Raw genomic sequence first — 14,663 nt, 5'->3', positions numbered from 1 at the left:
TCAATTGATTATATTCTCTTTCCTACTGTTGCATTAGACTTACAACCGCCTACGGATAAATATCCATCATGACATTGAACATTTGCAACAGGACGACGACCAGTGTAATCCATCTGTTTACAGTTCCATGTCTGACGTCCTTCCTTTACAAACATATCCTGTGTAAGATCCAGCCAATGGTAATTCTGTTTGTCCAGTTTGCAGCCCACTTTGTAAAAAGAGAATGAATATAAAAGTGGTTAATGAAGGTTTATACATTGAGTTTGTGATAATATATTTTATAGGGACTCATTTACAGTAGACTTTAAACATTATAAACTAAACTAAATTATAAACAATTGATAAACAAAGAAAACATTGTGTTAATTAAGTACTGTATATTCTGTTTCATTGCGTTGTGTGTAGTTCATCATACATACATGCACATCTGCCAATTGCCACTCGTCCATTCTGACATAGAACATCAGCAACAAAAGGTCGTTCCCAAAAATCAGTTTCTTTACAGCGAAATGTCTGACTCTCTCCTTCCTTCACAAACATATCTTTTGGAAGATCCAGCACGTCAAAAGTCCTTTTGACCAAGGTACAGGGAGCTGATATATAAAGAGTTGATAGAAGAGTGTTAACGAAGGTTGATATATTATGAGACAAGACAATTAGATGTGTGATGGTATCTTGCTAATTTTAGCAAGTCATTAATTGACTTACCTTTACAAATGGGGAGCTCTGACCACGATTGATCATTATAACACATCACTTGCTCTGGGCCCACAAGTTTATAATAGTTAATGCATGTGAAGGTCAGTGCCATTGGATTTCTGTCAGAGTCACTGATAAAATCCCCATTATCAACTGTTGGCTTCTCTCCACACCTATCAACTGAACAACACATACAGCTCTTCAGGATGACAAAAATAATGCTCATATTGTTCTGACACATTTCAGGTCATAATCCAGCCCACTTCCAGATGAAAGGAATTGTGGTAAAAATGTACTTTAAGCATCCATGTATAATGCATTATGATGCAGCTATAATGCATTATAAGATGTATCATTAGCATATTCGACCCCTGGATGTCCCCTGGATTTTGTGTTTTACTTGTAACCCAGGTTGTTCTAAAAAGAAAATGGTAAAACACTTCATTGTGAGGTGAAATATAAGGGCTGGACATGCAGATAAAGGAAAGTCAGATAAATAAAAAAGCCCATTTTTGCTGGGGTCTCAGCACTGATGGGGTTAAAGTCTAGTTATAACACACTATAAAGGCTTGTTACAAATGATAAAGCATCACACTTGGAAGATTTAAGTGTTCCTGGACTAGCTTCTTTTTGGTTCACTAAATAAGATTATAATATTAAGTCTAATGCTGAAACGTGGAAAACAGAAAGCTTGAATTACCAGGTAAAAATGGACCACTTGGTTGTGGTCTGACAGAGGGTCTGACATTGGGTGAGGCCTCATCACCTGTTGGAGACAGTTACAGCAGATATCTGTAAAAATGAAGCTGCTATGAGACATTAGACATTGGAAACCACAAGACATAATAAATATATTGATTCTACAGCTGTTTTTTCTGTCATTTACTTTTCCTGCATTAGTTTTTGGATTGAGGCCATGAAACTTAGGAGTCTGATCAATCTGTATCGTGGAGATGCAGCATTACAGCCTGATGAAATTTAAAGGCAATGTTCCTGCTTTAGCGGAGACCACATTCACGGTAAACTCTGCATATGTCGACTCAATCGGAAATTACCTTTAAATTTGTAACGTGCAACCTAGTTAAGCTGCAGCTGGCCCCAAACAGTTCGGCACGTTTTGCTCTTCATTGTAATCAGTGGGGTGATATCAATACTATACATGCCAGTCTCTATTGGCTGAGAGTTGAGGAAAGACTGACTGCATCACTTCTTCTTTTATTAAGAAACATTAAGGTGTTGAAAAGCCCAAATTGTTTCCATAGTCAATGTACACACAGCTCTTACACACACACTTATGCCATCAGGGGTATTTTCACAGTCCCAAATCCAGAACAAATTCAAGAAAATGTACAGTATTATATAGAGCCCTTATTGCATGGAACTTCCTTCCTTCTCATATTGCTCAAATAAACAGAAAACATGGTTTCAAAAAACAGATAAAGCAACACCTCGAGGCACAACACCTATGTGACCTAGATAGTTTGTGTGTATGTATTGATATGTAGGCTACGTGTGCCTTTTTAAAACATTTATGTAGTTCTGTCCTTTAGCCGTTTTTGTCTATTGATGTTCTGTATTATGTCGTTCTGTATTATGTATCATGTTTTGTGTTTGAGAGTAGCTGTGCTTTTGCAACAACTAATGGGGATCCTAATAAAATACCAACAAAGAAAATTACCAAAAACCTGTAACGTTTCAGCGATCCAGGTCTTTTACAAATAACATTGTAAATTCACACTATGTATTTAATTAATTAACCTGCTAAGACTTAGTTATAGCATAATATTGTGGCATTACGGCAAAAGGTCTAATCAATGTTTGTTATAATATTTATGACTGGCTGATCTAAACTGAGGAAGTTATTAGGATATTTTTTTATGGAATTTCTCATTTGGATAAGATTACCGCTAGATGTGCTGTGGCCCCTTCCGCTAGATGTGCTGTGGCCCCCTCCGCTAGATGTGCTGTGGCCCCCTCCGCTAGATGTGCTGTGGCCCCCTCCGCTAGATGTGCTGTGGCCTCCTCCGCTAGATGTGCTGTGGCCCCCTCCGCTAGATGTGCTGTGGCCTCCTGCGCTAGATGTGCTGTGGCCCCCTCCGCTAGATGTGCCACCATTCCCTCTGTCACTCAAGGTACTGCTGCCTCCTTCACCTGTTCCACACATGACATGATTAATAACAATAATATTACATGATTAATAACATTAGCTTGAAGGCTGTTCCTACAAACTATACAGTTTTGGCCTCAACTGATGTCAATGACCCAATGTTCATAGATTCATCAGTCTGGGATGTTTTAGAAATATTAGGGGGCACAATTTGTGCAATGTAAAACATCTTATAGAAATGTCACTCACAAAACAAGAAACCTGCAGGTTTGTTTAGCTCGTTTGGCCAGTTACATTGTTCAATATTGCTATTGCCAGTGTATTGCCATTTGGGTAAACAAAGCTGTTCTTGCGTAAGATACAAGATGACTGGTCACTTTTACCTGTGCTGGCCTTCTCTGTGGAGGATGTAGTTCGAACTTTTGAGAAGGAGGCAGGAAACAAATATCAATGATTTATTCAGAAGAGTTCAGAAGATAAAACAACCAAGGAAACAGGAATCACACTATAAAATGATGTCTCTAATGGACTTCACTTACTGCATTTGGGACTTATGGTCCAATCCCCAGATTGGCAAACGCTAGAGTCAGTTCCTTCATAAGTATATGAATCCCGACATTTATAATTTATCTTAGAGCCTTCTTGAAACTTCTCCTGATATTCATGAGTGATAACTGCATTGGTCGCAAGAGGAGGTTCTCTACACAATAACTCTTTTTCTGTAAAGAACCAAGACAGTGGAAACACAGACAATAATACATGTTGCTATGTACAGCGTCTTTCCCATGCGGAACACTGACACGTGCTGCTTTGACTGACAGTCACTGAATGTTTAACAACATGAAGAAGAATACAGTGACTAAATGCCACCCTCTGTGGTGAAAGATGTGGAAAAATACAGAATGTAAAGTTTAATTAAATGTCATCAAAAAGGCATTGTTATGCCATCGTTATCCTATCACATGGTAGAGCTAAACAAGGGTTTTATACAGAGACAACTCTGAGAACACACTCACCTTCACACGGTGGTAATGTTGTCCAAGTCCCATTCTCACACGTAGCTGTGCTAGGGCCCTTAATTTCATATGTTCCATCACATTCAAACCAAACTATTTTTCTATTGGAATACCATCCATTCACCTCAGGGTTTTTCACTTTAGCATTAGGGTTATCTGGAGCAATGCAGTTGTTCTCATCTGAAAAACAAAAACAAAAAACTATAAACATCTTATTGAATGAGGAAGAAAAGCTAGAGTGAGTTTTGAACTAAACAGCATGTTTTGTATTTATCTTAAGGTAGACAAAGTAGATGGACTAGTCTATTATCTGTGCCATAAAGATGTATAGACCTTTTCCACTGTCAGGTTTTACCCTGGTGCTTGACCCAAAGTCTCAGGATTTAGTGTTTACAAAGCTGAAGCCTAAGGGCGGCCCAGAAGGCCATATACACTAAATCAGGGCTGCCAAAGGACAACTGGGGACTTGGGGCAGGGTTTGGATACGTATTGTGAAGCATGTGATGTAGTTGGGAGAGTCCCTTTCAGGAGAGTTCTTGATAGTACTAGTGACCTAGTGCATTTAGGCTGTTGTACAAGAAGTTCCCTACACATTATGAAAAGAAAGCTTAAACAAAGTCATCAACGGTGTTTCCATCTTCACCTGAACAGAAAACGTGTTAATCAGCAATACAAGATTGTTGGTGACTTCCCAGTACAACATGCAGATATTAACAGTGAGCAGTACACACTATACTCTATGAGGGCAGCAGGAACTCTAAAAGTCTACCTAAATCTCTAACACCAATGTTCTCATAATTCATTCATGATACATTTTTTTTTTAAAGAATGCTCAAATCACTTACCTATGCACTGAGGTGTGTGGGACCATTCTCTGTTCTCACACTTAACCATCGCCCACCACCCCTCAACCGCAGGTTTCCAACCTTCATCGCAGGCATAGTAAAGTTCCGTGCCATGTCGGTACGTTTCTTCATCCGAGCCAAAATAACCTTGTTTCAGTTTGGGTTTTGGGCAGCTTTGTTGGGAATCTTGCGCTGAATTGGAGTAACCTTGACTTAATTATCACATGAACAGTAAAGCGGATAACTACCATTTCAGATGACTTTATTGCAGTTTGAATTGTGGTGTTGTGATGCATAAACACATCACAATCCAAAAGTGTATGAATTTTCAAAAACCTAATGCAGACGAGTTCATCAGAAAGGGACACTTTTGTATAGTAAATTGTATTTCAGTGTTTGTAAGGTGTTTTAGACATAATTTAAGAACTGTGAACTGTGCCCTATGGTGATAGTGACCAAACACAACATGACAATCAAATACCCAAGTAAGAAAAACACATATCCAAAATCTGTCTTGGGGATTCAACCACAACCAAGGTGCGAGAAAAGCTTATGTTCAGTTGCATTTTGAATGAAACATCCCTTTAACAATTCCAATGCTTGTGAATGACCCTGAAAATTCATCATCACCAATGAAAGGCCTTTACCCTGTAATGATCACATGTAATGGAATGGCAGGAAAGATGCCATCCACTTAGAAATATATGAACTGTGTGGCTCACATCTGTAATAGCCCATAGACAACGTGGGAGCATAAGGACCGCTTGGTTATTTTAATCAAAATTGCTAACAAAATTAAATAAACTTTTTGTAAAATGAGAAGTGAACGATGCCATGTAACAGAAGCTCTTACCGTGTACTGTGCCGAGACACCAAATCAATAGAACAAAAAACAAACATTTTGGTTCACCCATTTCCCTACAAAATAGATAACCCCATGCGACTCTGACAAATGCTTACTGCCGAATAAAGTCAACTGGATTTCGCAAATAGTTTAGGTCAGCTGTGTGCAAGTTAATCATTGCCTAGGGCAGTTCCAAACTCTAGAGTTTCCAAATAGCCTATGTACTTTTTGGTGCATCTGACTGTGTTTCAAACAAATCATAATTGTTTTGAACAGTAAGGGGTGTAACTGACTTAAATTGAACTGTCTTATAAATAATGCTTAATTATATGTGAATAAATATGACTGTTTAGAACTCAGAGATGTCAATAAAGTTGACTGTTTTGAACTCAGGGATGTCAATAAATCTAACTGTTTTGAACTCAGAGATGTCAATAAAGCTAACTGTTTTGAACTCAGAGATGTCAATAAAGCTGACTGTTTTGAACTCAGAGATGTCAATAAAGCTGACTGTTTTGAACTCAGAGATGTGAATAAAGCGAACTGTTTTGAACTCAGAGATGTCAATAAAGCGAACTGTTTTGAACTCAGAGATGTCAATAAAGCTGACTGTTTTGAACTCAGAGATGTCAAAAAAGCTGACTGTTTTGAACTCAGAGATGTCAATAAAGATGACTGTTTTGAACTCAGAGATGTGAAAAAGCTGACTGTTTTGAACTCAGAGATGTCAATAAAGCAGACTGTTTTGAACTCAGAGATGTCAATAAAGCTGACTGTTTTGAACTCAGAGATGTCAATAAAGCTGACTGTTTTGAACTCAGAGATGTCAATAAAGCTGACTGTTTTGAACACACAGATGTCAATAAAGCTGACTGTTTTGAACTCAGAGAGGTGTGTCAAACAGATGTATTCAAGCCTGTCTTATGTAAAGTGTTGGAGAAAGTCCTAGCAGAACAGCTAATGTCATATCTGGATAAGCATCAGTACTTGCACCAGGAACAATTTGGATTCAGACCAAAATACTCCACTGAAACAGCAAGCTGTGTCCTACTGCAGAACATCAAGAAGACACTGGATGAGGGAAATGTGGTCAGGGCAGTCTTCCTTGACCTGAAAAAGGACTTTGACATAATGAATCACAAGGTACTGCTCTCTAAACTCCATATGTTCAATTTATCAGACAAAGCAATTAGCTGGTTTGGTTTACATCTTGGAAAACCGTGGACAATGTGTGGTCATCAATAACACTATATCCACATTTCATGGAACACCAGGGGAAACTGCAGGGTCCCTCTATGAAAAACCTCTATAGGAGCTCCTTCTCATACAGAGGAGCATATGCATGGAACACTTTATCAGAAGAACATTAACTGCTGAAACATTTTAATATATTCAGAAGAAACACCAAAAACCGGTTGCTATAGCAATCACAATCACGTTCATGAACACAATCATGAACTGCTGCGTGTAACTCTATGTTGTAAATATTAGGGATACATACAGTATGTATGAGATTTGATTTTGTGCATATAATTTTGATAATTGTGATAATATGTGATTTTATGTGATTTGTCATTGATTATGTATTTATTTATTTCCTTTTGTGTCAATTAGAACCCAAGGGGACGGGTGTTGAAAATGACCATGTGCGAGAAACGACTGTTTGTTCCATGTTTTAGTGTGTTTGTTTGTATTTATCCAAGTGGAGGCTGCTGGGGGGAGGACAGCTCTTAATAAAGGCTGGAATGGAGTGAATGGAATGGCATCAAACACGTTTTCGATAAAATTCTATTCAGTCCATTCCTGGACATTATTATGAACAGTCCCTCCCCTCAGCAGCCTCCACTGATCCAAATCAACCAAATAATAATGTAGGTAGATACAGTGCCTTCAGAAAGTATTCACACCCCTTGACTTTTTCCACATTTTGATTCAAATGGATTTACTTGTCTTTTTTTTGTGTGTGTCAACGATCTATGCAAAATACTCTGTAATGTCAAAGTGGAAGTAAAATTTGAACAATTGTAAAACATTTCTGAAAAATAGAACACTAATATACTGTATCGTGATTAGATAAGTATTCACCCCCTGTCAGGATTTGGCCAGGGTTGTTCCGGGTTTTGGTCACTAGATGCCCCCATTGTGCTTTTTGACCTTATGTTTTTTCCCTTGTTCCCCATTATTATTTGCACCTGTGCCTCGTTATCCCCTGATTGTATTAAAACCCTTAGTTTCCCTCAGTTCTGTGCTCTGTGTTTGTATGTTAGCACCCAGCCCTAGTGTTCTGTGTATTCTTGTCGATTCCGGTGGATGCTCTTGTGGAATTCTGTTTTTGTTTTTGAGTATCTCTTGAGGCTTTTTTGTGCTATTCCTACCACCTTTTGGATTTGCCATTTTTGTATTGAAGGACTTCTCTTTTTTACTTTATTAAATACACCGTCTTAAGTACTGCTGTGTCTGCCTCATCTTCTGGGTTCTGCTGACTATTCGTGGCTCAGTTGGTTAAGTGACTGTTTCTCACTCCGGAGACCCAGGTTCGTAACCGGGTCCTGACAGAAACACAGAGCCAAAAATGAACCCAGAGGCAGCCAGTTCCCAGGACCTTTTTGCCATGCTGTCCCACCACCAGGAGACTGTCCAACGCCACGAAGCTGCCCTGGTTCAGCAAGAGGCCTTAATGGCTAGACATTCTCATCTTCTGTCGGAGATGCTGACTTCCATTAAGCAAATATCTGATCGTCTTACCCCGGCAACAGTTCCCGTCCCAGTACCTCATATTCACGTACCCATGGCAGTTAACCCCCTGGCTGAACCTCGTCTTCCACCTCCCCAACGGTTCTCAGGTGATCCAAGTGCTTGTAAAGGGTTTCTCACCCAATGTTCTCTCTCCTTTGAGCTACAACCCTCATCGTTTCCCACCGACCGGTCTAAGATCGCTTATATCATCACCCTGCTGTCAGAAAAAGCCCTGGCCTGGGCTACTGCTGTGTGGGATGCCCATAGTTCCTGCTGTGCCAGCTACTCTGCCTTTGCTGAGGAATTCAAACGAGTGTTTCAAGGCCCAAGCAGTGGTTCTGACTCAGCCAAACAGCTCCTGACTCTCCACCAAGGTTGGAGCAGCGTGACTATGCCATCCAGTTCCGCACGGTGGCAGCAGCAAGTGGCTGGAACAACGAGGCGCTCACGGTGTGCTTTCTGAAAGGCCTTTCCGACACTATCCAAGATGAACTGGCCACTCGGGAACCACCGGACAATCTCGAGTCCCTGATCAAGTTGGCCTCACGCATTGACCAGCGTCTGAGAGAGAGAGAACTCAACCGTAGACCTCTAGCCCCTATCAGTCCCAGCTCCGAGTCCCCACCTTTATCCTCGCTGGCTCCATCGGAACCCATGCAGATTGGACGCATCTCCCAGGCTGAGAGAGACCGCCGGATGAGGGAGCGACGCTGTCTATATTGCGGCAAACCGGGCCATTTCCGTTCCACGTGTCCCGGGCTCCAGGGAAACGCTCTGTCCCGTACAGACCGGGGGGAACTGTAACGGGAAACATAACCTCCTCCCATCCGTCCAACTCCCGTCTGCTCATTCCAGTCACCCTCTCCTGGGACAACCACAAGCTTCACCTTCAAGCCTTGGTAACCTCGTGGATGGTGTCTGGGCGAAGGAGAATGGCGTTCCCTCTGAACCTCTAAGTGAACCCATGAGGGTCACTACATTGGATGGAAGCCCTTTGGGATCTGGACTTGTCACTCATGTCACTACCTCCTTGCGACTTTCAGTTTCACAACACCAGGAATTGATGAACTTTCATTTGATCTCCTGTTCCGAGTTCCCTCTCGTCCTTGGATACCCCTGGCTTCACAGCCATAACCCTCACACCGACTGGTCTATGGGCACTATCAAGCAGTGGGGTCCTACGTGCCAAGCTACTTGTATTTTCCAGAATTCCCCGAGTTCTACTCCCGAGTCTTTAGAATCCATCGACCTGACCCGAGTTCCCGAGTGTTACCATGACCTCAAACTGGTGTTTAGCAAACAGAGGGCTACCATGCTACCACCCCATAGACCTTACGATTGCCCCATCGACCTGTTTCCGGGCACTTGCCCCCCCAGGGGTCGGATCTTTTCCCTATCTCCACCCGAACGAGCTGCTATGGATACCTACATCAAGGACGCTCTGGAAGCAGGCCTCATGCGTCCATCCACCTCCCGGCGGGAGCAGGGTTTTTCTTTGTGGCCAAGAAAGACGGTGGATTACGTCCTTGCATCGACTACCGGGGACTCAATGCCATAACCGTCCGTAACCGTTACCCGCTACCCCTTATGGCCACAGCCTTCGAGCTGCTCCAGGAAGCAGTTGTTTTCACTAAGCTTGACCTGCGGAACGCATACCATCTTGTGCGGATCAGACCTGGTGACGAGTGGAAGACCGCTTTCAACACGCCTACTGGTCACTATGAATACTTGGTGATGCCCTTCGGCCTGACCAACGCCCCAGCGGTGTTCCAAGCGCTCATAAACGATGTGCTTAGGGATATGCTTAACATATTTGTGTTCGTTTACTTGGATGACATCCTCATCTTTTCGAGCTCCCTTCAAGAACACACTAAGCATGTCAGACAAGTACTCAAACGCCTCCTGGACAGCCATCTGTACGTTAAGCCGGAAAAATGTGAATTCCATTCATCCCGAGTACAATTCCTGGGATTTGTAGTGGAACCCGGTCGAGTCCAAATGGACCCCAGGAAGGTAGGGGCGGTAGCGGATTGGCCCACCTCCAAATCCGTTAAGGAAGTTCAGCGTTTCCTGGGCTTCACAAACTTTTACCGCAAGTTCATCAAGAACTTCAGCTTGGTGGCAGCCCCTCTCTCAGCTTTAACCAAGGGTGGCAATGCAAGGTTTTTGTGGGGAAGAGAAGCTGAGACGGCCTTCCAAGGACTCAAGCAGCGCGTTCTCTCTGCTCCCATCCTGATACTACCGACTACGGATGAACCATTTGTGGTGGAGGTAGACGCATCAGAGGTTGGTGTTGGAGCTGTCCTGTCTCAGAGGGGTGAAGACAAGAAGCTTCATCCGTGCGCTTTCTTCTCACACCGGCTTACCCCGACTGAGAGGAACTACGATGTGGGGGATCGTGAACTCCTAGCGGTTAAGATGGCATTGAAGGAATGGAGACACTGGCTCGAGGGGGCTTCTCACCCGTTTCAAGTGCTTACGGACCACAAAAATCTGGAGTATATCCAGCAGGCGAAGCGGTTGAACTCTAGACAAGCTAGATGGTCTCTTTTCTTCAATCGATTCCAGTTTATCCTCACCTATCGGCCCGGGTCGAAGAATCTCAAACCGGATGCCCTGTCCCGAGTCTACGCTCCTGCCATTCGAGATGACACGGACATGCCTGTCCTTCCTGCTGCTAAGATTGTGGCTCCGATCTCGTGGCAAGTTGAGGATACCGTGAGACGTGCTCAAGCTAGCGAACCGGACCCGAAAGGAGGTCCTGCCAATCGGTTGTTTGTCCCCAAGGCAGTGAGGACTCAGCTCCTTCTGTGGGGGCACTCCTCTCGCCTCACCTGTCATCCGGGCGTAGGTCGCACCTTGGAGTTCATCCAGCGTAAGTTCTGGTGGCCTACCATAAGAGAAGACGTTGCCACTTTCGTCAATTCCTGTCCCGTGTGCTGCCAGGGCAAATCTTCTCACCTCCGCCCTCAAGGACTCCTTCACCCTTTACCTGTTCCCCACAGACCCTGGTCCCATATCTCATTGGACTTTATTACTGGACTTCCTCCATCCCATGGCAATACTACTATCCTAGTCATAATCGACAGGTTTTCAAAGGCGGCCAGGTTCGTCCCTCTGACTAAGTTACCTTCTGCCAAGGAAACGGCTGAGTTGGTAATTAATCATGTGTTCCGAGTCTTCGGCATTCCTCAAGATATGGTTTCTGACAGAGGTCCCCAGTTCGCCTCAAGGTTTTGGAAGGCCTTCTGCCAACTCATGGGGGCTTCTGCCAGTCTATCTTCAGGGTACCATCCGGAGTCCAATGGCCAAACAGAGAGGATGAATCAAGAGCTGGAAACCACCCTCCGATGTATGACTCGTGAGAACCCGTCCACATGGTCATCCTTTATTGTTTGGGCCGAATACGCGCACAACACCTTGCGCTCCTCCTCCACTGGTATGTCCCCGCACGAGTGTCAGTTTGGCTATGCTCCTCCATTGTTCCCGGACCAGGAGGCAGAAGTCAGAGTGCCTTCAGCCTTGAAGTTCGTCAGACGCTGTCGGCTTATGTGGAGGAAGACCCGTCTTAATCTTATGCGTTCCTCACAGAGGTACCAACAACAAGCCAACAGACGTCGCCGTCCCGGGCCTACCCTGCGCCCCGGCCAGAGAGTCTGGCTCTCCACAAGAGACTTACCTCTACGGGTGGAGTCTCGCAAGCTGTCCCAAAAATACATCGGTCCCTTCAAGGTTGCCAGGAGAGTTAACCCAGTTTCTTATCGCCTACACTTACCCAGATCCCTTAAGATTAATCCCACATTTCACATTTCATTGTTAAAACCTGTTGTTTTTTCTCCCCTTGTCCCGGCAGACAGACCTCCCCCTCCGCCTCGTGTCATTGGAGGCCTTTATACCGTCCATCGGATACTGGATTCCCGCCGGGTGCAGCGGTCCTGGCAGTATCTGGTGGACTGGGAAGGCTACGGTCCCGAGGAGCGCTCCTGGGTTCCTGCCAAAGACATCCTGGACCCTGACCTCATTCGTCAGTTCAGGGCCCTCCACCCTGAGAGAGCTGGTAGGAACGTCAGGAGCCGTTCCTAGGGGGGATTCTGTCAGGATTTGGCCAGGGTTGTTCCGGGTTTTGGTCACTAGATGCCCCCATTGTGCTTTTTGACCTTATGTTTTTTCCCTTGTTCCCCATTATTATTTGCACCTGTGCCTCGTTATCCCCTGATTGTATTAAAACCCTTAGTTTCCCTCAGTTCTGTGCTCTGTGTTTGTATGTTAGCACCCAGCCCTAGTGTTCTGTGTATTCTTGTCGATTCCGGTGGATGCTCTTGTGGAATTCTGTTTTTGTTTTTGAGTATCTCTTGAGGCTTTTTTGTGCTATTCCTACCACCTTTTGGATTTGCCATTTTTGTATTGAAGGACTTCTCTTTTTTACTTTATTAAATACACCGTCTTAAGTACTGCTGTGTCTGCCTCATCTTCTGGGTTCTGCTGACTATTCGTGGCTCAGTTGGTTAAGTGACTGTTTCTCACTCCGGAGACCCAGGTTCGTAACCGGGTCCTGACACCCCCCTGAGTCAATACACGTTAGAATCACCTTTCGCAGCGATTACAGCTGTGAGTCTTTCTGGGTATGTCTCTAAAGGCTTTATAGACTTGGATTGTGTAACATTTGCCCATTTATTCATTTCAAAATTCTTGTGTTGTATTGGATTTGCCCCAAACTTAACACATTTTGTATTCAGGACAAAATTTGAATTGCTTTGTCACATTCTTTGCAATATTACTTTAGTGCCTTGTTGCAAACAGGGTGCACGTTTTGGAATATTTGTATTCTCTACAGGATTCCTTCTTTTTACTCTGTCAATTAGGTTAGTATTGTGGAGTAACTACAATGTTGTTAATCCATCCTCAACTTTCTCCATTCACAGCCATTAAACTCTGTAAATGTTTTAACTGGTTTCCTTCCTCTCCGGCAACTAAGTTAGGTAGGACTGGGTGTATTGATACACCATCCAAAGTGTAATTAATAACTTCATCACGCTCAAAGGGATATTCAATGTCTGCTTTTTTTACCCCTCTGCCAATAGATGCCCTTCTTTGTGAGGCATTGGAAAACCTTCCTGGTCTTTGTGGTTGAATCTGTGTTTGAAATTCACTGCTCAGCTGAGGGACCTTACAGATAATTGTATGTGCGGAGTACAGAGATGAGGTAATCATTCAAAATCTTGTAAAACACAATTATTTCAGAGTCAGTCCATGCAATTTATTATGTGACTTTTTAAGTTAATTTTTACTCCTGGTCTTATTTAGCCAGAAAAAAGGGGTTGAATACTTGTTGACTCAAGACATTTCAGCTTTTCCTTTTTTATTAATTTGTCAAAAGAAATGTATCCAATTAAATCCATTTTAAATGCAGACTTAAACACACAAAAATGTGGGAAAGTCAAGGGGTGTGAATACTTTCTGAAGGCACTGTATATATTGAAATCATCCTTAATCATCATGACCACTAAACCGACGACTCCAGTGACTGCAAAGTGCGCTTCAGATGTTGAGGACACTGATACCCACGCTTCAGATGTTACGGACACCGATACCCACGCTTCAGATATTAAGGACACTGATACCCATGCTTCAGATGTTACGGACACCGATACCCACGCTTCAGATGTTACGGACACCGATACCCACGCTTCAGATGTTACGGACACTGATACCCACGCTTCAGATGTTACGGACACTGATACCCACGCTTCAGATGTTACGGACACTGATACCCACGCTTCAGATGTTACGGACACTGATACCCACGCTTCAGATGTTGAGGACACTGATACCCACGCTTCAGATGTTACGGACACTGATACCCACGCTTCAGATGTTACGGACACTGATACCCACGCTTCAGATGTTGAGGACACTGATACCCACGCTTCAGATGTTGAGGACACTGATACCCACGCTTCAGATGTTACGGACACTGATACCCACGCTTCAGATGTTACGGACACTGATACCCACGCTTCAGATGTTACGGACACTGATACCCACGCTTCAGATGTTACGGACACTGATACCCACGCTTCAGATTTTACGGACACTGATACCCACGCTTCAGATGTTACGGACACTGATACCCACGGTTCAGATGTTACGGACACTGATACCCACGCTTCAGATGTTACGGACACTGATACCCACGCTTCAGATGTTACGGACACTGATACCCATGCAAAGCACCTCAAGAGGTTACAGAATGATGCAGATGGACTTTGGGCGTAGTCGCACATGCACAGCCAAGGATGCTCACAAATGGGACGATTTTGAATATTTAGCCTATAGCTGCTTCCTTGTTTTCCAAATAATGTAACATGATTTGTGTGATGCATGCAGTCTTTTCGAGCGCTTGGAGTGAGAAGACA

General features: G+C 43.5%; 1 protein-coding gene across 3 annotated transcripts; it reads right to left on the bottom strand.

Annotated features, from left to right (window-relative positions):
- Positions 1 to 7: 7 nt before the first annotated feature.
- LOC135558430 (complement factor H-related protein 5-like) lies at positions 8 to 5,663 on the bottom strand. Of its 3 annotated transcripts, none has more exons than XM_064992226.1 (10): positions 5,521 to 5,663; positions 4,668 to 4,859; positions 3,823 to 4,002; positions 3,346 to 3,525; positions 3,190 to 3,225; positions 2,605 to 2,850; positions 1,400 to 1,465; positions 709 to 879; positions 420 to 593; positions 8 to 208 (listed from the first exon to the last, which is right to left on the bottom strand). In XM_064992226.1, the coding sequence occupies exons 1-10, from the start codon at positions 5,579 to 5,581 to the stop codon at positions 9 to 11; spliced, it is 1,506 nt and encodes a 501-aa protein (XP_064848298.1). In that variant the 5' UTR covers positions 5,582 to 5,663; the 3' UTR covers position 8. The 3 variants fall into 3 exon arrangements, with proteins under 3 accessions (XP_064848298.1, XP_064848299.1, XP_064848300.1); XM_064992227.1 differs by having other exon boundaries at positions 1,400 to 1,466; positions 2,630 to 2,850; XM_064992228.1 differs by lacking the exon at positions 3,346 to 3,525.
- Positions 5,664 to 14,663: the final 9,000 nt, after the last annotated feature.

Source organism: Oncorhynchus masou, chromosome 17 (assembly GCF_036934945.1).
Source record: "Oncorhynchus masou masou isolate Uvic2021 chromosome 17, UVic_Omas_1.1, whole genome shotgun sequence".
Taxonomy (NCBI): domain Eukaryota; kingdom Metazoa; phylum Chordata; class Actinopteri; order Salmoniformes; family Salmonidae; genus Oncorhynchus; species Oncorhynchus masou.
The sequence above is the reverse complement of the archived record's forward strand: the minus strand, read 5'-3'. Positions and strand labels throughout refer to the sequence as shown.

What these genes read in the sequence shown, in the direction of transcription:
- LOC135558430 (XM_064992226.1), bottom strand. Translation starts at nt 5,581, where the DNA reads ATGGGTGAACCAAAATGTTTGTTTTTTGTTCTATTGATTTGGTGTCTC. An exon ending in CACAGAGAAGGCCAGCACAG is followed by an intron (nt 2,851 to 3,189) that starts GTAAAAGTGACC and finishes TGTGTGGAACAG; the next exon opens with GTGAAGGAGGCAGCAGTACC. An exon ending in GGCAATTGGCAGATGTGCAT is followed by an intron (nt 209 to 419) that starts GTATGTATGATG and finishes CTTTTTACAAAG; the next exon opens with TGGGCTGCAAACTGGACAAA.